The following is a 23,130-nucleotide window of genomic DNA, read 5'->3' as shown; positions in this document are numbered from 1 at the left end:
CATTTTTATTCTTCACTCTGCTTGATTTTTAACCTTCAAAAGAAACAAAGTGACATTTGGATTTTCAGCAAACCAACCAGACCATAATCTCCCCAAAGAGTGCCTCAAGAGTCCCATTCTCATCCAACGCTCCCCCCTTCCCCAGCCCAGTTCACAGAAACACTTTCTCATCCCTCTCCCCACCCTTTCACAGAGACACATTATCCCCCCCACACCCCCCCACAAAAGAAACCCTCCCATCTCATACTAACATGCTTCTCCCTCAATTCAACCTACTCTTCTTCTGTCCCAACTAACTTTAAAGTCGGATGCTTTCTTACACTCTCATCTTCATAGGCAGTCCCTCGGAATCGAGGAAGACTTGCTTCCACTCTAAAAATGAGTCTAAAAATGCACTCTTATCACAGCATGGTGGCACTCCATGAAAGAAGGCATGACAGCTTGGTCAAACGCCATTGTGCTCTGATGGATTGCATGCCACCAGCCACATTTGCACTTCTTGACACATCAACTTGGCAATGACTGTGGCGATCTGCCTTCACAGGTTCAGGCCAGCAAAAGGGCAGACGCATTTAGGAGATGTAAATGAGCTAGCCTTGGAGACTGGATGCAAATAACAGCACATTTCCATTCGAATCTGGTAAACACCCGCCACTAACCATTTAGATCTAAACTACATGGATAGCGGAAAATCTAGTTTGACTGTCTGGATTCAGACATAAACAGAAGTCATGCTGGCAACGTACCAGACTGTTGCTGTACTTGTGTCAATTGCTGCCTCCAGGCAAAGAGAGAAGAATATTGTAAACAAAGGAGCAAACAGAATCAAGGAACGAGACATGTATTAGTACGAACAATGTTCTGCACTCAGTAGATGGCTCCCGGATAAACCCAATATTAAAAGAAGTTAATTCTATTCCTGTTTTAACTAAAATCATTAAATGTTAGCATCATTCCATCCACTGAATTGATTAGTTTCAACTACTTTTTCATAGTTACTTTTCATGTATTTGTTTACTTTAAGATGCAATCATGTGCGATCACAGAACAAAGCGTACTATTTTAGCCCTTGCAACACACTGCAGACAATAGCCTTGTAACAAGTACTCTCCTTCCTGCTTGGATTGTGTGCATTTCTTGATTACTGATAGCCAGATCTTGTGACGAACCACAGCTCTTCATCGCACTATTTGTTAATTAGCTCTCCTTCTGCTGCCCCATCTTGGCAATTAGTGCCATAAATAAAAATTGGAATATTCTTTTTCGTGTCTATTAATGTCTTGCCCTTTTGAATAGACGGTGTGCTTGTCACTCCTTTGCAACGATATTGAGTGACAGATTAAATGATCTAGTCTGCATGCCACTATCTGAGGGACAGGGTGTGAAATGAAGTTGAGTTGCGGGAGGGAAGGACAATGTAACGTATGCACCTGTGAGTACGCTCATAGGTTTTATTTTGAAATTTGTGGGTTCTAATGCCTTTGCCAAAAGGGGGCACTGGATTTGATGTTCTACTTTAAAATAGTTGTAGAGCTGTTGAGTTGGGAGTGGCTTAACCATTCACATAATGTTCACAAGACTTAATAAAACCCCAGCCAGTTGGGTTCAGGGGATCCACAATGAGGCAGGTGATTGTGAGCCTGGTGGATGAACTGGTAATGTTTAGTGTGATTGTTAAACCTTTGCTAATAAACCAACTAGTTCTTAATAGCAATGTGTTGCTATGAATTCTTAAGCAAAGAACCCATGAAGCAAATACATTACAGACAGCATGACTACAGTCAGCTAAGTTCACCTATCTACACCATTGACATCCCTGGTAGTGACAGGGTGACTGGCATGTAACTGCTTGAAATTTATATGTTAAAAATAAACACTTTATTGACAGGTAGTAGGTCACAAGGCTAGAATTTCCTATGGCTTACCGCCTAGTTTCTAGACGGTATTGGCCACTGTGGGCGGTAATCAGATGAGTGAAAAATTCCTTACCTGAGTTATGTTGGTGGTTTCGAGGTATCACTGGGGAGTGGACCACTGGCGTGCACCATCCTCAGGTCGCCCTGGCGCGATATTTGGGTCAGCGGTGACCCGTAGCTGAGTTTTTAAAAAACGCCCACGAGGATCAGCGGAGCTGGGCAGTAGGTGAGTAGCTCTGCAAGAAAAAGGTAAGTAATTGTTTTTTTACTAATTATTTAAAAAATGTGTTGTGATGATTTAGTTTTAAAGTGTCTTGGGAATGTTTATTTGATTTTTCAGTTCATGTTTTAAAAAAAAATATTTTTATTGTTTTTCTCGTGTTAGGCCAAACCCGCAGCCTCAGGGTAAATTATTATTGATTTAAAAAATTTTTTTTGCACGTTTTGTTTACGAACGGCCCAATCAACCCTAAATTGCACTTTTTCGCCCAAAATGGGGGTGCAAGGCCCATGTATTTCACTCAGCGGATTCTTTTATTTTTTGGGGGGAAGTTTTCGCCGGTGATAATCTTCCCAGTCTTAGCGGTCTTTTGGGCGGTGATCGGGCGCTGGTGGCCTGATAGGAAATTCTAGCTCAGGATATCAGCTGCTACCTGCCAATTTTATGCCAAAATCAATACTGCTCCTTTAATAAAAAAGTAAAAATGCTGTAAATACTCAGCAGGTCAGGCAACCATCTGTGGAGCGAGAAACAGAGTTAACGTTTCAGGTCGTCAGAACTAGAAAAAGACACAGGTTTTAAGGAAGTATTGAGGCAGGGAAAGGAAAGAGGGGAGGGAAAAATAAAAAGGAAGGTCTGTAATAGAGTGGAAGGCAGGAGTGATTAAATGACAAAAGGTGCAAAGCAAACGGGGTTGGTAATGGGACAAGTAAAGAAAGAGAAGATGGGTCTCCAGGAGCTGTAAATGGCAACAGCAGGACCATTAACAGCACCCGCTGTCCAAAATAATGGGAGCATAATCCTTTAATGGTCCTTTACACTCCATTCTTCAGCATTATCGAATGCTGCAACCTAGCTTTGTGAGATTTTTTTTACGATTCCTATTTTTTTTAAAGAGAGAAATCCCCTACTACAACTATTAGTATCAGTGTGTGGCCCTCGGAGAGAGTTCTGCGAATTTTAGGATTCGAACGAGCTCAGGAGCTCCCCCTGCAGGATTGACCAGTTGCTTCGCAACGCTACTTTGCAGCATTGTGCTCCGAGAGGAAAAGTTTCTCGACTGCGAAGGTCGACTTTCAATGCACGTAGATTTTTTTCCTCCTCAAATAGGCAAACACGATTTTCTCTCAACACTCTTAAAATAAGTGCCGCAGAGAAAGAAATGACAAATGGACAAAACCAAACAGCACTTGGGTGACCTATCTAGATATTATTTTTAGAACTGAGCAACCTCACTGCTGTTGAGTAAGCTCATTAGTTTGTAGGTTCAGATAAACGATAAAAAAGCCATGAAGTCAGCACTTGGCTCTCTCATTTTCATGAGAGGGGTTTTCAACAACTTGCATGTTTATAGCATCTATAACATCATAAAATGTCTCAAGAAAGAACTTGCATTTATATGTCCTTAAGACATTCCAAAACACTTCGCAGCCAATAAATTACTTCTCAAGTGCAGTCACTGTGGTGCAGGCAAACATTTTGCACATAGCAAGGTCCCACATATAGCAATGAAACAACTGATCAGATAATCTGTTTTTTTTGGGGTGGTGTTGGCTGAGGGATAAATGCTGACCAGGATACCTGGAAAATTACCCTGCTCTCATTTGCATATAAGAGTACATAAAAGGTTACTGCACAATATAAAAGTTCACAGGGTTGGGGGTAATATATTAGCATGGTTAGAGGATTGGCTAACTAACAAAAAACAGAGAGTCGGGATAAATGGTTCATTCTCTGGTTGGCAACCAATAACTAGTGGGGTGCCGCAGGGATCAGTGCTGGGACCCCTACTATTTACAATCTATATTAACGACTTGAAAGAAGGGACTGAGTGTAATGTAGCCAAGTTTGCTGACGATACAAAGATGGGAGGAAAAGCAATGTGTGAGGAGAACACAAAAAACCTGCAAAAGGACATAGACAGGCTAAGTGAGTGGGCAAAAATTTGGCAGATGGAGTACAATGGTGGAATGTGTGAGGTCATGCACTTTGGCAGGAAAAAAATCAAAGAGCAAGTTATTATTTAAATGGAGAAAGATTGCAAAGTGCTGCAGTACAGCGGGACCTGGGAGTACTTGTGCATGAAACATAAAAGGATAAAGGATAGTAGTATGCAAGTACAGCAAGTGATCAGGAAGGCCAATGGTATCTTGGCTTTTATTGCAAAGGGGGCAGTGACCCATCCACCTCCACGGAGGTGTGTGGGGGGCCTGACCCATCCACCTCCATGGCACGAACCTGGTATTGCAGTACTTCCAGGAACGGTGCAGTGGCTCTCGGCCTTTTGGCTAAGAGCATTGGCGCAGAGTGATCCTTGATCTGTGCAAGGTGACCTCTGGCGTTTGTGATTTGACAAAGAATTGGAAAGATTGGCAACGAAAAATTAAAAAAAATAAATAAATAAAAGCAGGGAAGTCTTGCTACAGCTATACAAGGTATTGGTGAGGCCACACCTGGAATACTGCGTGCAGTTTTGGTTTCCATATTTACGAAAGGATATACTTGCTTTGGAGGCAGTTCAGAGAAGGTTCACTAGGTTGATTCCGGGGATGAGGGGGTTGACTTATGAGGAAAGGTTGACTTATTGACTCATTAGAATTCAGAAGAATGAGAGATGATCTTATCGAAACGTATAAGATTATGAGGGGGCTTGACAAGGTGGATGCAGAGAGGGTGTTTTCACTGATGGGGGAGACTAGAACTAGAGGGCATGATCTTAGAATAATGGGCCGCCCATTTAAAACAGAGATGAGGAGGAATTTCTTCTCTCAGAGGGTTGTAAATCTGTGGAATTTGCTGCCTCGGAGAGCTGTGGAAGTTGGGACATTGAACAAATTTAAGACAGTTTCTTAAGTGATAAGGAGTAAAGGGTTATTGGGAGCGGGCAGGGAAGTGGAGCTGAGTCCATGATCAGACGAGCCATGATCTTATTGAATGGCAGAGCAGGCTCGAGGGGCCGTATGGCCTACTCCTGTTCCTATTTCTTATGTTCTTATGTTCTTATATTGCCGTGGGATACTTCAGGAGGCAGGCGGGAGCGTGGTTTAATACCTCTTCTGAGAGAAGGCATTTTGGACAATGTAGAACTCCCTCAATACTGCACTGAAATATCAGCCTAAATGATACATCATGGCCTGAAGTGGTGCCTGAACCCATGACCATTGAGGTGCCTGTAAGCTCTGTTACCAGATAGACTGTGAGATGTGAGCAGTGAATGAGACAGGGTAGTAATCAGAGATGGTCTTATCAATTACCTTGGAGGTGGCAAGGCAATATGTGATGGCAAAATCCAGTGGGTAGCCAATTTATATGCAGCACTAGTTGAAGCACTATAGGAAGCCGAAGATAAAAAGGTCTCGGTCAGAAGGAGAGGAATTGGTGCTGAAGCCCAGAAGCCAGCTTTCCCATTGCAAGTGGCCCTTCAAGATTCTGCCCAGTTCCCTCAGATTGGAAGATTTGGCAAGTAGCTGCTAGCAACCTGCCTATAAACAGGTACATTTTTCATTCAGTAGGGAGAGTCATCATCACAGGCAGTCCCTCGAAATCGAGGAAGACTTGCTTCCACTCTAAAAGTGAGTTCTCAGGTGGCTGTACAGTCCAATGCAGGAATTACAGTCTCTGTAACAGGTGGGACAGACAGTGGTTGAAGGAAAGGGTGGGTGGGGAGTCTGGTTTGCCGCACGCTCCTTCCGCTGTCTGCGCTTAGTTTCTGCATGCTCTCGGTGACAAGACTCGAGGTGCTCAGCGCCCTCCCGGATGCTCTTCCTCCACTTTGGACGGTCTTGGGCCAGGGACTCCCAAGTGTCGGTGGGAATGTTGCACTTTAACAAGGCAGCTTTGAGGGTGTCCTTGAAGCGTTTTGTCAGCCCACCTGGGACTCGCTTGCCGTATAGGAGTTCCGAGTAGAGCACTTGCTTAGGGAGTCTCGTGTTGGGCATGTGGATGATGTGGCCCGCACAATGAAGCTGGTCGAGTGTGGTCAGTGCTTCGATGCTAGGGATGTTGGCCTGAGCGTCTGTCCTCCCAGTGGATTTGCAGGATCTTGTGGAGGCGGCGCTGGTGGTATTTCTATAGCGCTTTGAGGAGTCTGTTGTATATAGTCCACATCTCTGAGTCCACATCTCGGAGAGTAAGGGGTATTACCTGCCGGCTATTACTGCTGCTGGAGTTAAATAGTGGTAGGTTCAGGTCCCATCAAGCGGAGCTCTGCCCAACTTGCAGTTAAGTAGGGGAGGGCATAACGTTGGCCCCATTACTGTCAACAGAGTCTATAATCAGACAAACTAGCAACAAGACTATTAAAATAAACAGTGATTGTGAAAATCTATGTGGTTGATCAGGCCCTTCTATTCATAGTCCGAAGACAGTGGCTGTGGCTTGTAATATTACGGAAGCTCCACAAAGCACAAAGATAGATCCATTTCTATAAGCCTTTAAAAAATTAAACCAGATTGACAATCATACAGGATTGCAAAGCAAAATTTCTTGTGTCTGTTAGACCAAGTCGGAAGGGGCTGGCACAAATACCGGCAAGTTTAATGGCACACGCCATTATTAGTGTGTAAATCACCGAGCAATTTGTGGCAAGGAAAAGATACACCATGAAAACAGCAGCTCGCGCTCAACCTCCCTGTGAATTTCAAGAAATTGCTTCATTTGCGCATCAATTAGGAATTAAACTCGTTGCTGAAAGTTAGGATTGGTACTTAACAGTGCAAGGACTCTTTTAATGATGAGATTGATGTTCCTGTAATGCCACCCACCTTCTCCAGCCCAGAAAGGGAACAATTGAATCTGTGCAGTAACATTCCTGCAGTTAGTAAATTATTCTTGTGGAGTTTTAAAATTTAATTTTTTTTTCATTTTTTTCTTACTTTTCCTTTCTGTCTTTTTTTTCTCTCTCTCAATCCAATCTTTTTTTTCTCTTTCCTTATTTCTCTTTCTGCACCTGATTTGACTCTAATTCACTCTATTTCCTTCTCCATCATTCAACTGATTCTTTCTCAATCCTTAAATCTCATTGGTTAAGGAGATAAAGAGCTCTCCATTCTGTCTTTCACCAAGATCCCAGATGCTCCGTTGATCTCGACACTCCATTATCGGTTCACACTTCCAGCAATTTGGGACAGAAAGTTTTTTCAGGTTGAAGGGTGAGGGAAAGGGTCTAACTAACGGGGCACGCTGTGAGATGCCCGCTCCAGCAAATTCTGGGCCACAGCCAGCCAGCTACTCAAAATATTTCTCCAATTAGATTAAAGGGTATTTGCTTGTTCATCTAATGTATTTGCACCGATCAATAGTATACATTGCAACAAACCACTAACACTGTAGAAATAGAGCACTGTTCAAACTGAAACAAGTTAATTTGATGCAATTACTCGTTCACACCAGCATTGCACTTTACCTCTTTATGTTGCATACAGAGTTGGCACTCTCACTTAAGGATGTATACAGTGCAAACTTTATTATACTTTACTAAGCTGCACACTTGATTTTAGACTATTAACAGTTAATCTATGTTAAGCCTATGAGGATTTGATAGAATTTGTGCACCAAAGATAAGAGTATTGCATTATTTTTTAATTTGAAAATTCATTATTTTTAAAAGTGAAAATTAGGCTATATATATATATATATATATCCAAAATGGTAATATTTCTCACATTGCTATTTGACACTTCATATACAGATCCATATATTCTTGTGTACCACACTCTAAGAGATATAACATCCATATTTTAGTTATAACGTGAATGCTCTATCTACAACCTATAAGGAGATCCAAGGCTTGGTACGATAAACTACTTCTGTATCAAACTTGATTTGTAGCTTTTTCTTTCAAATTCTGTCCATTGATTGATTGATAAAAAAGACTCTTTTATCTTCCCCTCCTGAGGTGCTGGACAACTCTCCAGTGTAGAAACATAGAAACATAGAAAATAGGTGGAGGAGTAGGCCATTCGGCCCTTCGAGCCTGCACCACCACTCAATAAGATCATGGCTGATCATTCACCTCAGTACCCCTTTCCTGCTTTCTCTCCATACCCCTTGATCCCTTTAGCTCTAAGGGATATATCTAACTCCCTCTTGAATATATCTAATGAACTGGCATCAACAACTTTCTGTGGTAGAGAATTCCACAGGTTCACAATTCTCTGAGTGAAGAAGTTTCTCCTCATCTCGGTCCTAAATGGCTTACCCCTTATCCTTAGACTGTGACCCCTGGTTCTGGACATCCCCAACATCGGGAACATTCTTCCTGCATCTAAACTGTCCCGTCCCATCAGAATTTTATACGTTTCTATGAGATCCCCTCTCATTCTTCTAAACTCCAGTGAATACCGGCCCAGTCGATCCAGTCTCTACTCATATGTCAGTCCTGCCATCCCGGGAATCAGAATGGTGAACCTTCGCTGCACTCCCTCAATAGCAAGAACGTCCTTCCTCAGAGAGCAAAACTGAACACAATATTCCAGGTGAGGCCTCACCAAGACCCTGTACAACTGCAGTAAGACCTCCTTACTCCTATACTCGAATCCCCTAGCTATGAAGGCCAACATGCCATTTGCCTTCTTCACCGCCTGCTGCACCTGCATGCCAACCTTCAATGACTGATGCACCACGACACCCAGGTCTCGTTGCACCTCCCCTTTTCCTAATCTTCCGCCATTCAGATAATATTCTGCCTTCATGTTTTTGCCACCAAAGTGGAGAACCTCACATTTATCCACATTATACTGCATCTGCCATGCATTTGCCCACTCACCTAACCTGTCCAAGTCACCCTGCAGCCTCTTAGCATCCTCCTCACAACTCACACAGTGTCATCTGCAAACTTGGAGATATTACTCTCAATTCCTTCATCTATATCATTGATGTATATTGTAAATAGCTGGGGTCCCAGCATTGAGTCCTGCGGCACCCCACTAGTCACTGCCTGCCATTCTGAAAAGGACTTGTTTATCCCGACTCTCTGCTTTCTGTCTGCCAACTAGTTCTCTATCCCCGTCAATACATTACCCCCAATACCATATGCTTTAATTTTGCACACTAATTTCTTGTGTGGGACCTTGTCAAAAGCCTTTTGAAAGTCCAAATCCACCACATCCACTGGTTCTCCCTTGTCCACTCTACTAGTTACGTCGTCAAAAAATTTCCAGAAGATTTGTCAAGCAGGATTTCCCTTTCATAAATTCATGCTGACTTGGACCGATCCTGTCACTGCTTTCCAAATGCGCTGCTATTTCATCTTTAATAATTGATTACAACATTTTCCCCACTACTGATGTCAGGCTATAATTATTCGTTTTCCCTCTCCTTTTTTAAAAAGTGGTGTTACATTAGCTACCCTCCAGTCCATAGGAACTGATCCAGAGTTGATAGACTGTTGGAAAATGATTACCAATGCATCCACTATTTCTAGGGCCACTTCCTTAAGTACTCTGGAATGCAGACTATCAGGCCCTGGGGATTTATCAGCCTTCAATCCCATCAATTTCCCTAACACAATTTCCTGACTAACAAGGATTTCCTTCAGTTCCTCCTTCTCGCTAGACCCTCGGTCCCCTAGTATTTCCGGAAGGTTATATGTGTCTTCCTTCGTGAAGACAGAACCAAAGTATTTGTTCAATTGGTCTGCCCTTTCTTTGTTCCCCATTTATAAATTCACCTGATTCTGACTGCAAGGGACCTACGTTTGTCTTCACTAATCTTTTTCTCTTCACATATCTATAGAAGCTTTAGTAGTCAGTTTTTATGTTCCCGGCAAGCTTCCTCTCATACTCTATTTTACTCCTCCTAATTAAACCCTTTGTCCTCCTCTGCTGAGTTCTAAATTTCTCCCAGTCCTCAGGTTTGCTGCTTTTTCTGGCCAATTTATATGCCTCTTCCTTAGATTTAACACTATCCCTAATTTCCCTTGTTAGCCACAGTTGAGCCACCTTCCCTGTTTTATTTTTATTCCTGACAGGGATGTAGAATTGTTGAAGTTCATCCATGTGATCTTTAAATGTTTGCCATTGCCTATCCACCGTCAACCCTTTAAGTATCATTCGCCAGTCTATTCTAGCCAATTCACGTCTCATACCGTCGAAGTTATCTTTCCTTAAGTTCAGGACCTTAGTCTCTGAATTAACTGTGTCACTCTCAATCTTAATAAAGAATTCTATCATATTATGGTCACTCTTCCCAAAGGGGCCTTGCACAACAAGATTGCTCATTAGTCCTTTTTCATTACACATCACCCAGTCTAGGATGGCCAGTCCTCTAGTTGGTTCCGCGACATATTGGTCTGGAAAACCATCCCTAATACACTCCAGGAAATCCTCCTCCACCGTATTGCTACCAGTTTGGTTAGTCCAATCTATATGTAGATTAAAGTAGCCCATGGTAACTGCTGTACCTTTATTGCACGCATCCCTAATTTCTTGTTTGATGCTGTCCCCAACCTCACTACTACTGTTTGGTGGTCTGTACACAAGTCCCACTAGCATTTCCTGCCCGTTGGTATTCCGCAGCTCTACCCATACAGATTCCACATCATCCAAGCTAATGTCCTTCCTTACTATTTCGTTAATTTCCTCTTTAACCAGCAACATTACCCCACCTCCTTTTCCTTTCTGTCTATGCTTCCTGAATGTTGAATGCCCCTGGATGTTGAGTTCCCAGCCTTGGTCACCCTAGAGCCATGTATCCGTAATACCAATTATATCATATTTGCTAATAGCTGCCCGCGCAGTTAATTCGTCCACCTTCTTACGAATACTACTCGCATTGAGGCACAGAGCCTTCAGACTTGTCTTGTTAACACACTTTGTCCCTTTAGAATTTTGCTGTAATGTGGCCCTTCAGAAGTTTCTGAAATTGCCTCCAAATACCCATACCATGTTAAGAACCTTCTGGAGATATAACTGTATTTCAGTTTATATAATCAATAAGGTAAACAGCCATCTCCTGCAGCTGTTGTTCAGTTATTATAAGCAGTAATAAAGTAAGAATAGGTTAAATTTGCCTTTACTATGTTTAGGACCACAATTAACAGGTAGCTCACCTCAGATTCCCATGTAAATAAATAAATAAAATATTAGGTGCTCCTGGAACTTCAAAATATTATGTTTTATTTTACATTCTACATTCACCATTCTACACTTTTCTGCAATATACTTTGCAATATTTGCCATCTCTATTTTTAGTGGCTCTATTAGATATCCTTGGATTGATGCATTTTGTAAAGGAGGGGCAATCATTTGAAATTAATAGATTATATCAGTTTTGCACATAATGTGACGGAATGTGCACATATTTCTAATATTAGACACATAACAAAATATGGAATTAGAAAAGGCTGCTTCACAAACCAGATGCAAATAGTTTACCACACCACACCTACTTAATCTCTCGGGGGAAATGTACTCTTCTAACCCTTTCCAAATTGTATGGCAACCTCCAATACTGAAAATTGAGTATAAGTTAGTTGCTAAAATATATTTTAATAGTAAATTCCAAAAAGTTTACGGAGGCTACCACAAAACCATTGGGTCCTTCCCATTCTCTCAAAATCACTGGCCCATTGTATGTCTGAAATAAAACAGGAATGGAGTTACCATTTATAATAAAACAAAACATTGACAGAAATTTGATTTCTTAAAAAATAGTGCAACTATTTAAAAAAAAAACTTTTCACCTCAGTAAGAGCTCAAGTGGTTCCTCGGATATTTGTTTATGTTCGGGGTGGGGGGGGGGGGAGAAAAAAGCAACTCATGATTTCTTATCAAATCATCTGATTTTTAGAATTTGCTTCCTGATTTATGAAGCAGTAGGGTTGGTATTACTGGGATAACAGTGAAGGATGGAAGGCACAACTTCTGAAAGGAAAAGAGTCTAAATGCTAATAATGTTTCCTTTTCACATGCTAATTTTTGACACTCCTGTGAAGTGCCTGAGGACCTTTTTATTACATTGAAAGCGCAATATAAATACATGAGTTGTTATTGTGCTACTATTGCATCTTTGGCAACTTTCAAAAAGCTTGTGACAAGGTCCCACACAAGAGATTAGTGTACAAAATTAAAGCACATGTTATTGGGGGTAATGTACTGACGTGGATAGAGAACTGGTTGGCAGACAGGAAGCAGAGAGAGTGGGGATAAACGGGTTCTTTTCAGAATGGCAGGCAATGACTAGTGGGGTGCCGCAGGGCTCAGTGCTGGGACCCCAGCTATTTACAATATACATCAATGATTTAGATGAAGGAATTGAGAGTAATATCTCCAAGTTTTCAGATGACACTAAACTGGGTGGCGGTGTGAGGAGGATGCTAAGAGGCTACAGGGTGACTTGGACAGGTTAGGTGAGTGGGCAAAAGCATGGCAGATGCAGTATAATGTGGATAAATGTGAGGTTATACACTTTGGTGGCAAAAACATGAAGGCAAAATATTATCTGAATGGCGGCAGATTAAGAGACCTGGGTGTCATGGTACATCAGTCATTGAAGGTTGGCATGCAGGTGCAGCAGGCGGTGAAGAAGGTAAATGGCATGTTGGCCTTCATAGCTAGGGGATTTGAGTATAGGAGCAGGGAGGTCTTGCTGCAGCTGTACAGGGCCTTGGTGAGGCCTCACCTGGAATATTGTGTTCAGTTTTGGTCTCCTAATCTGAGGAAGGACGTTCTTGCTATTGAGGGAGTGCAGTGAAGGTTCACCAGACTGATTCCAGGGATGGCAGGACTGACATATGAGGAGGGACTGGATCGACTGGGCCTGTATTCACTGGAGTTTAGAAGAATGAGAGAGGATCTCATAGAAACATATAAAATTCTGACAGGACTGGACAGGTTAGATGCAGGAAGAATGTTCCCGATGTTGGGGGAGTCCAGAACCAGGGGTCACAGTCTAAGGATAAGGGGTAAGCCATTTAGGACTGAGATGAGGAGAAACTTCTTCACTCAGAGAGTTGTTAACCTGTGGAATCCTCTACCGCAGAGAGTTGTTGATGCCAGTTCGTTAGATATATTCAAGAAGGAGTTGGATCATCATCATCATCATAGGCAGTCCCTCGAAACGAGGATGACTTGCTTCCACGCCAAAAATGGGATGAGTTCACAGGTGATTCAATGAAGGACCTAATATTCCAGGTCCCGAACTACATCCTGAAGGGTGGAAGATGCCTGTGCGTGGATTTTTTTAACGTTTGGTTACAGTTGCACACCAGCCACCACACAGGCTTGACAGAGCTCGGTCTTGGTCCAGTGGCAAGGATTACCCAAGATGTCTGGAGACCAGCTCTGCTGCACGGACCTAGTACGCACACATATCGCAGTGTGGGCTGGCCCGTGCTGCCCCTGGGCCCCTGGCCCCGAACTCACGCCTCTCCTGGGCCCCGATCACATCCCTCCACAGTCTCTCGCCGCTCCTGCTGTATCTGCCCATGCTCCAATTACCGACCTGGACCTGGACCTGGAATCTTCGCTGCCGTCGCCCTCCTGCAGCAGCTCGCGCTGCTCCCTGAAGTGGCAGGCCTCCACGCTGCTCCCGGGCCGCTGCACTTACGCTCCTTTTATGGCCCCGACCTGCCGCTATTTGTATTATTATTTGTAGGAGAGATTATTTGTATTAATCCTGTAGCTACCATGAATTATTCTGATGTACAGTTTTTTTTTGTTCATTCTTGTCAGATCAACTCCAGCACCAAAGATCACTTTGCTCTACTACATTTGATCTTAGCCAAAAGGCCGAGAGGGGAAGCTGCACCGTTCCTGGAAACACTGCAATACCAGGTCGGTGCGTGGAGTGGACGGAGCAAGCCCCTGTTCCATCTCCCTGTTCCAAAAATCAATTTAATATTTGGTCCCCAGATAGGGGATATTAAACTGATAAGAACAGATACTACACATGATCTTAGCCAAAAGGCTGAGAAGCGATCTGATGTACAGTTGTTTTTTTTTATGTCCAATTTCTTTCCAGATCAACTCTAACGCCAAAGATCACTTTGCGCCAATATATTTGATCTTAGGCCAAAAGGCCGAGAGGCGAAGTTGCACCGTTCCTGGAAATATTGCAATACCAGGTCGGTGCATGGAGTGGACGGGGCAAGCCCCTGATCCAGCTCCCTGTCCAAAAATCAATTCAATATCATGTCCCCATAGGGGATATTAAACTGATAAGAACAGATACTACACTTGATCTTAGCCAAAAGGCCGAGATGTACAGTTGTTTTTTTTATTTCAAAATATACTTTATTCATAAAAAAATCTGTACAGTACATTCAATGGCATTTCAGTACATTTCGCTGCGGTCAGCAATCCCATACAATACATCTGGGTGCTGACGGCAGTTCCGTTCGTTACATTTCTTGTTTTTCAGTTCAAGTGCGATTCGGTACAATAAACAGGATACATTGTGGTACATTCACACAAATTACATTTCATGTGTTACAATACAGTGCCCGGAATGGGTGACGGTACATTTACATTTTTCCTTTTCAAACATGCATTTCGTAACACACCTTGCATTGTACATGGCACGACATTGGTGTTTACAGATTTGGTGCTCTCTGTACACAAAGAGTAAATTACAAATACAGCCCGAGGGAGGTTTGTGCTGATTCCTGCCCCCTATGGCCCTTCCCCACTGTGCCTTTGCGGCGACTTCACCAATTTTCAGTGCGTCCCTCAGCACGTATTCCTGGATCTTGGATTGCGCCAGTCTGCAACATGCGGACGTGGTCATCTCCTTGTTCTGGAAAACCAGCAAGTTTTGGCAAGACCAAAGAGCGTCTTTGACCGAGTTGATGGCCCTCTGTCTCGGTGTGTGTCCCTGGGAACAGCCCGTAGAGCACAGAGTCCTGTGTTACGGAGCTGCTTGGGATGAACCTCGACAGCAACCACTGCATCTCTTTACAGACCTGCGTTGCAAAGGCGCAATCCTGAAGGAGATGGGTGACAGTCTCGTCCGCCCCGCAGCCGGCCCGGGGGCACCGTACCGTGCTGCTGAGGCGTCGGCTGTGCATGAAGGATCTGACGGGTAGGGCCCTCCTCACCGCCAACCAAGCTACGTCTTGGTGCTTGTGTGTAAGCTCTGGCGATGAGACGTTCTGCCAAACAAGTTCGACAGTCCGCTCAGGGAACCACCCGACAGGGTCCACCGTCTCCTTCTTTCGTAGGGCATCCAGGACCTTACGTGCTGACCACTGTTTGATGGCCTTGTGGTCAAAGGGGTTTCTTTTGAAAAACTTTTCCACGAATGACAGGTGGACAGGCATGGTCCAACTGGTGGAGGCGTTTCGCGGTAGCGTGGCCAGACCCATCCTTCTCAACAATGGGGACAGGTAGAACCTCAGCACGTAGTGACACTTGGTGTTTGCGTACTGGGGGGCTGTGCACAGCTTGATACAGCCGGATACAAAGGTGGCCATCAGGATGAGGGCCACGTTCGGAACGTCCTTTCCTCCACTGTCCAGAGATTTGTACATCGTGTCTCCGCGGACACGGTCCATTTTGAACCTCCAGACAAAGTGGAAGACGGCTCGGGTGACTGCCGCGGCGCAGGAGCGTGAGATGGGCCAGACCTGCGCCACGTACAACAACACCGAGAGCATCTCACTCCTGATGACCAGGTTCTTGCCTGTGATGGAAAGGGAGTGCTGCTCCCAAAATGCCAGTTTCTGTTTGACCTTGGCAATACGCTCATCCCAGTTTTTGGCGCACGCACCGTCTGCTCCGAACCATATTCCCAGCACCTTCAGGAAATCTGGCTTGACGGTGAAGGGAATGGAGGCTCGGTCGGTCCAGTGACCAAAGAGCATGGCCTCGCTCTTGGTGCGATTGACCTTTGCTCCCGAGGCCAGTTCAAACTGGTCGCAGATTGCGAGCAATCTACGGACCAACTGCGGATCCGAGCAAAAGACGGCGACATCGTCCATGTACAGGGAGGTCTTGACCTGAGCGCCTCCGCTGCCTGGGATCGTCACCCCTCTAATGCCCGCATCCTTCCTGATGGACGCGACAAAGGGCTCGATACAACACACAAACAAGACAGACGAGAGAGGACAGCCTTGCCTGACTCCAGATCTGATTGGAAAGCTTTGAGTTTCCCACCCGTTGATATGGCCCTTATGGCTAAAGGGTTCAAGGGGTACGGAGAGAAAGCAGGAAAGGGTTACTGAGGTGAATGATCAACCATTAAGATCATGGTGGTGCAGGCTTGAAGGGCTAAATGGCCTACTCCTGCACCTATTTTCTATGTTTCTATGTTTTGCAGCGACAGCTCAGAGAGAGGAGGGTGAAACAGGTGTCTAAACGATGATGTAATGATTGACGTACGCGTGACGTCCAGGCGGGTTGAACGCCTGCGCGATGAGGTCATGCTTGACGCAGCCGGGTAGGTGCGTGCGTTAGCACGGACGGAGGGAAGGAGGCGGCAGACCGATGCCGGGGGGCCCGTTCGATGGTTTGTGTGTGTATGTGTGTGCGGGCTGCACGCGGCGGGGGAGCGACCGAGCTGTTTATCGGGACAAAGGTTGGCCCCGGTTTGAGCTCCGAGCCTTTCCGCCATGCTGGTACTGGGCCGAGAGACGGAGCCTGATGAGCCACATCTGGTTAAACCGTGGCGCCGCCGCCATTGGCTCGACAGGCCGCGCTGCTGGGAAGCTGTTGCCATGGAAACTGTTTCCTCTATTCTCTTACCCCCCCCCCCCCAAAAAAAAAATCGGGTCGCCTCCCTCCCCCCCGCCAATGCAGTTGTTGCACTTGTTGGGGTGGGATTGCACTCGTTTTGCCCTGGTTTTACTGGACTCATCGCAACTTTGTATTTTCCAGAAAATGCCATGTTTTAATTGCAATTGTTGCGTCAGCCAGTGGCTCAGTGGGTAGCACCCTCTCTCGCCTTCTGAGTCAGAAGGTCGTGGGTTCACGTCCCACTCCAGGGACTTGAGCACTAAAATCCAGGCTGATAGTCCCGGTGCAGCGCGGAGGCAAAAAAGTGGAGTTTGAGAACATTTTTGAAAGATACAGGACTAAGAGGAGGTAAACTGAGTTACAGCACTGTCGGAGTGCTGTCTTTCGAATGAGACGTTAAACCCAGGCCCCCATCTACTCTCCCAGGTGGTTGCAAAAGATCCCATGGCACTATTTCGAAGAAGCCGGCGTGGACACGGTGGGTCGAAATGGCATCCTTCTGGACTGTAAATTTCTGTTTCGAAGCGCAGGAGAAGCAGGGGAGTTATCCCCGGTGTCCTGGCCAGTATTTATCCCTCAATCAACATTACTAAAAAAATGATTATCTGGTCGTTATCACATTGCTGCTTGTGGGAGCTTGTTGTGAGCAAAATGGTGTTTCTTATATTACAACAGTGACTACACTTCGAAGGTATGAGGCGTGAATTGGCTAAGATAGATTGGCGAATGATACTTAAGGGGTTGACTGTGGATGGGCAATGGCAGACATTTAGAGACCGCATGGATGAATTACAACAATTGTACATTCCTGTCTGGCGTAAAAATAAAAAAGGGAAGGTGGCTCAACCGTGGCTATCTAGGGAAATCAGGGATAGTATTAAAGCCAAGGAAGTGGCATACAAATTGGCCAGAAATAGCAGCGAACCTGGGGACTGGGAGAAATTTAGAACTCAGCAGAGGAGGACAAAGGGTTTGATTAGGGCAGGGAAAATGGAGTACGAGAAGAAGCTTGCAGGGAACATTAAGGCGGATTGCAAAAGTTTCTATAGGTATGTAAAGAGAAAAAGGTTAGTAAAGACAAACGTAGGTCCCCTGCAGTCAGAATCAGGGGAAGTCATAACGGGGAACAAAGAAATGGCAGACCAATTGAACAAGTACTTTGGTTCAGTATTCACTAAGGAGGACACAGACGGCCTTCCGGATATGGAAGGGGTCAGAGGGTCTAGTGGGGAGGAGGAACTGGGGGAAATCTTTATTAGTCGGGAAATTGTGTTGGGGAAATTGATGGGATTGAAGGCCGATAAATCCCCAGGGCCTGATGGACTGCATCCCAGAGTACTTAAGGAGGTGGCCTTGGAAATAGTGGATGCATTGACAGTCATTTTCCAACATTCCATTGACTCTGGATCAGTTCCTATAGAGTGGAGGTTAGCCAATGTAACCCCACTTTTTAAAAAAGGAGGGAGAGACAAAGCAGGGAATTATAGACCGGTCAGCCTGACCTCAGTAGTGGGTAAAATGATGGAATCAATTATTAAGGATGTCATTAGCAGTGCATTTGGAAAATGGTGACATGATAGGTCCAAGTCAGCATGGATTTGTGAAAGGGAGATCATGCTTGACAAATCTTCTGGAATTTTTTGTGGATGTTTCCAGTAAAGTGGACAAAGGAGAACCAGTTGATGTGGTATATTTGGACTTTCAGAAGGCTTTCGACAAGGTCCCACACAGGAGATTAATGTGCAAAGTTAAAGCACATGGGATTGGGGGTAGTGTGCTGACGTGGATTGAGAACTGGTTGTCAGACAGGAAGCAAAGAGTAGGAGTAAATGGGTACTTTTCAGAATGGCAGGCAGTGACTAGTGGGGTACCGCAAGGTTCTGTGCTGGGGCCCCAGCTGTTTACATTGTACATTAATGATTTAGACGAGGGGATTAAATGTAGTATCTCCAAATTTGCGGATGACACTAAGTTGGGTGGCAGTGTGAGCTGCGAGGAGGATGCTATGAGGCTGCAGAGTGACTTGGATAGGTTAGGTGAGTGGGCAAATGCGTGGCAGATGAAGTTTAATGTGGATAAATGTGAGGTTATCCACTTTGGTGGTAAAAACAGAGAGACAGACTATTATCTGAATGGTGACAGATTAGAAAAAGGGAAGGTGCAACGAGACCTGGGTGTCATGGTACATCAGTCATTGAAGGTTGGCATGCAGGTACAGCAGGCGGTTAAGAAAGCAATTAAGAAAGCAAATGGCATGTTGGCCTTCATAGCGAGGGGATTTGAGTACAGGGGCCGGGAGGTGTTGCTACAGTTGTACAGGGCCTTGGTGAGGCCACACCTGGAGTATTGTGTCCAGATTTGGTCTCCTAACTTGAGGAAGGACATTCTTGCTATTGAGGGAGTGCAGCGAAGATTCACCAGACTGATTCCTGGGATGGTGGGACTGACCTATCAAGAAAGACTGGATCATCTGGGCTTGTATTCACTGGAGTTCAGAAGAGTGAGAGGGGACCTCATAGAAACGTTTAAAATTCTGACAGGTTGGATGCAGGAAGAATGTTCCCAATGTTGGGGAAGTCCAGAACCAGGGGTCACAGTCTAAGGATAAGGAGTAAGCCATTTAGGACCGAGATGAGGAGAAACTTCTTCACCCAGAGAGTGGTGAACCTGTGGAATTCTCTACCGCAGAAAGTAGTTGAGGCCAATTCACTAAATATATTCAAAAGGGAGTTAGATGAAGTCCTTACTACTCGGGGGATCAAGGGGTATGGCGTGAAAGCAGGAAGGGGGTACTGAAGTTTCATGTTCAGCCATGAACTCATTGAATGGCGGTGCAGGCTAGAAGGGCTGAATGGCCTGCTCCTGCACCTATTTTCTATGTTTCTATGTTTAAATGAGTTGCAGCAGAGCATGTTAATAACTTGCATTTATATAGCGCAGTTAACATAGTAAAATGTCCCACGGTGCTTAACCATTTAGTGCATTTCTCCATAATAAGGAATCGGTTCAACGTAAACTTAGTTATGCATTTATCAGAATTCAACTGAAGCTGCAAGAGTTAAATGTGTTCAAGAAAACAATCATGTTTCAATTTTCCATTGAAAAAAAAAGTGAAATCTTAAACGTTGACAGTTTATTTCAAGTCTGTGATATCAATTATTTGTTTTATTTTCAGGATATTAAACATATTGTAGATACAATTTTAAAGTGCTTAAAAATGCCAGAAGTAAAGTCCATGTTTCGAGAAGTCCTTCCTAAACAAGGTGTGTCTTTGTTTAACTCATTTACTGTGTGCTACTGTTCTGAATTGATACCATTTGCTATAATCTGAATATATTCTGCAATGCTGACAACTTCTGTCATCTTCCCAAGGTCAAGAACGGCAGGGCAAATCTTCCTTCGTGAATCAGACGAGCTTATTTTAAATATAAAAGCAAAATACTGCGGATGTTGGAAATCTGAAATAAAACCAGAAAATGCTGAAAACACTCAGCGGGTCAGGCAGCATCTGTGGAGAGAGAAAGAGTTAATGTTTCAGGTCGATGACCAATCATCAGAACTGACCTGAAATGTTTACTCTGTTGCTTTCTCCACAGATGCTGCCTGAACTGCTGAATGTTTCCAGCATTTTCTATTTTAATACAAACTTTATTTGAAAAAACCGTTCTGTAGCATCAGATGAGCTATTTGTTTATTCAGATACACGAGACTGATAACATTGCCGGGTCATGAAATGTGAATAGTAAATCCACTCCTAGAAAACCAAAACATGTTCACCCAGGGCTGGGTGATGACCTGGCCCCGGAGTCAGAACTAATGGTGTTTCTGACAGTTTGCACTAATGTTACTGAAAGCGTTGCGTGCAAGACAGCAACTCCCCAATGGATTTTCATCAACTTTCTTGGATGGTGTCCAGAAACAAGCATTATTCAGGAAGGCAGGTCCTCCAACAAATGTGATTTTATTACTTGTATTGCTGTAACATTTTTTTATAGTGCTCTTATAAGGTTATCTGATGCTCCATTCCTAATATTTACATTTATTTAGGTGATGCACTGGGTGGCACAGGGGAATTAGCACACTGTCCTTTCAGTGATAGGAGATTTTTATACCTTTTGTCTGCCGGCTCTAAAGGACCTCTGCAAAATGAGTTGACCCAGTTCTTCTTCTTCACAGAAATGGGACTTTTAAAAAAAAAAGTCTTTCCTAGATTATCAATTGGCTTTGGGTGGGGTGGAGTGTACATGTTGTGATACACAAGGTATCGCAATTGTGTGGGACAGGCTCAATGAACCAGATGGTCTTCACCTATCCTTCATTGTTCGTACGGTGGTAGAACTGCAACCATAAACTCAACACTCAATTATCAGTCGGAGGATATCATAGTTGTGCAGGAAGTGGAAAAATTCACACTGGTAGTGGATGATCTGAGGTAGAGGTTAGAGTGCCAAAGTAAAGGGAGCTGTACCTGACTTGAGATTAGAGAGGTATAAATACAAAAATGTTCGATCCTAGCCTTGGTGAATAAGTAAGTGAATCATATTATTTAGTGCATATTTCTTGCATATATAGTTCTACCTATTATCAACTTTGTTAATCTGAGCTAAATTATAGTACTCTTATAGTACAGATATGCAACTTCTTGTATAGGTCTTATGCTTTTGGGTTTTATTTGTTGAAAACTCCACAACTCTCACCATAGGGGAGAGAGACATACATCTCATGGTGGGAGAGAGATACAGTGTAAAACAGTCTGATTGCAGATCTCATTTACTGTGAATTAGTGTAGTGCTTCACATTTCCAACCTCTCAATGTAGGTCTAAGATGAGCTTCTGCCATAAATGTGGTATTGAGCCAATTGTGTTAGTTGTGTTTTGTACAAACTACCAGGCAATTGCAGCCATACTGCAAATAGGTGGAAATGATGGGTGAAACTTGTATTGACTTTTTAAAAAAAAAAGAGATGATTTATATCATAAGTTTGTTCAGAAAACTTTGTTTCTGCATCTCAAACTAAGTGGAAGTTGCAATACAAACTAAAATTTAAGAAAATACAAAGGGAAGTACAAGAGACAACTGGCACGAGTTTAGCAACGCATTGTGGGGCGTAGCTTGAAGATCTGCAAATACTGAGAGATTTGCATTTCTCGTAATGCTCCTAAAAGGCTGCACATACCACTAGAATTAATGGTGATTAGAACATAAAATGCTCTTTTTAAAAACAAGCAACACTGTAAATATAAAGAACATGATCACAATGTTCTCTGGCCACTTAAAGTGCACAATTTGGATTTGTTAACCAACCCAAGTAGTATTTATAATAATTCTGTTATTTTGCCCTGGTAGTTTAGTTTAGAAGGCATATGCATAACCTGGTGTGCAGCAAGACCAGGGAAGTCCCTGATTTGTGCTGAGTTAGTTGAATCAGCCAGGAGTCATGCTGTGAATCCCTATTCAACAAGCATTGATACTCTGAATGTAATTATTTTCAAAAGAAATAGGGGGAGGATAGGGAGACAGAAAAAAATCCTAATTATTATACATTAATATTGCAGATTTTTTAAATCCTTTATTAATTCACACTAGGCCAACTCTCCTTTGAGGATGTTCCCACTATGGTGCTCTGCAAACCAAAGCTGCTGCCACTTAAATCGGTAACACTGGAGAAGATGGAGAAAATGCAGAGGGAAGCACAGGAGACAATACGACAACAGGAAATGGCACAGAGAGAACCACAATAAGCTCATTTTCCCCAGTCCAACTGGATTGATTGTACAGTGTATCCAAAAAAAACCTCTGTCACAATTACATTCCAAGTAAAGTTGTAATATTGTACCATCATTTATATTTAAATCAACTATATTAGTTTTGTGAATTTCACATTGACATTTTGTAATGGTTGCTTTAACTCATCTTAGTGTAATTGGCCATATCCATTCTTCAGTGCAGTCCTATAGTGTAGGTCTAATGTTGACAGAGGATGCAGAACCTGTTATGTAATGGTTATTCAGGAAACATTAGAAGTGAGGCAAGTATTATAAAAAGTTTGCTTGAAGTAATATTGTATGCTTGTATTATTCAGATCAAATTAAAAGTTACAAGTCATTTGCTGTGCTGTCATATGCTACCTTCAGCTCAAAGAATGAGAACACAGGATTTAATTTCTACAACTTCCACTAGTACATGGTATAGCTGGTGTTGCCACTGTAGATTGTGGGTTCAAGCTCCACTTCAGGACTGTAGCACATAATCTAGCCTGAAGTTTCAATTCAGTGTTGAGTGCTGCTGTGTGGATGAGATCTTACACGTAGATCCCCTCTG

General features: G+C 43.6%; 1 protein-coding gene, 1 non-coding gene and 1 pseudogene across 7 annotated transcripts; 1 reads left to right on the top strand and 2 right to left on the bottom strand.

The window, feature by feature from the left end:
- Positions 1 to 13,873: 13,873 nt before the first annotated feature.
- On the bottom strand, positions 13,874 to 14,055 carry LOC139260453 (U2 spliceosomal RNA). Its single transcript, XR_011592804.1, has one exon. It is a non-coding gene; the product is annotated as a U2 spliceosomal RNA (small nuclear RNA).
- Positions 14,056 to 14,163: 108 nt separating this feature from the next.
- LOC139260461 (U2 spliceosomal RNA) lies at positions 14,164 to 14,339 on the bottom strand (annotated as a pseudogene).
- A 2,135-nt stretch (positions 14,340 to 16,474) lies between these two features.
- On the top strand, positions 16,475 to 22,914 carry bbip1 (BBSome interacting protein 1). 6 transcript variants are annotated; one of them, XM_070876544.1, is made up of 3 exons: positions 16,475 to 16,512; positions 19,984 to 20,071; positions 22,396 to 22,914. In XM_070876544.1, exons 2-3 carry the CDS (start codon positions 20,026 to 20,028, stop codon positions 22,548 to 22,550), a joined length of 201 nt encoding a protein of 66 aa, XP_070732645.1. In that variant the 5' UTR covers positions 16,475 to 16,512; positions 19,984 to 20,025; the 3' UTR covers positions 22,551 to 22,914. The 6 variants fall into 6 exon arrangements, with proteins under 6 accessions (XP_070732645.1, XP_070732642.1, XP_070732641.1 ...); XM_070876541.1 differs by having other exon boundaries at positions 16,496 to 16,581; XM_070876540.1 differs by lacking the exon at positions 16,475 to 16,512 and adding an exon at positions 16,520 to 16,587.
- The last annotated feature ends 216 nt before the right edge of the window (positions 22,915 to 23,130 follow it).

Source organism: Pristiophorus japonicus, chromosome 3 (assembly GCF_044704955.1).
Source record: "Pristiophorus japonicus isolate sPriJap1 chromosome 3, sPriJap1.hap1, whole genome shotgun sequence".
Lineage (NCBI taxonomy): Eukaryota > Metazoa > Chordata > Chondrichthyes > Pristiophoridae > Pristiophorus > Pristiophorus japonicus.
Note: the sequence above shows the minus strand (reverse complement) of the source record. Positions and strands in the feature narration are given on the sequence as shown.

What these genes read in the sequence shown, in the direction of transcription:
- bbip1 (XM_070876540.1), top strand. An exon ending in AGAAGTCCTTCCTAAACAAG is followed by an intron (nt 20,072 to 22,395) that starts GTGTGTCTTTGT and finishes AATTCACACTAG; the next exon opens with GCCAACTCTCCTTTGAGGAT.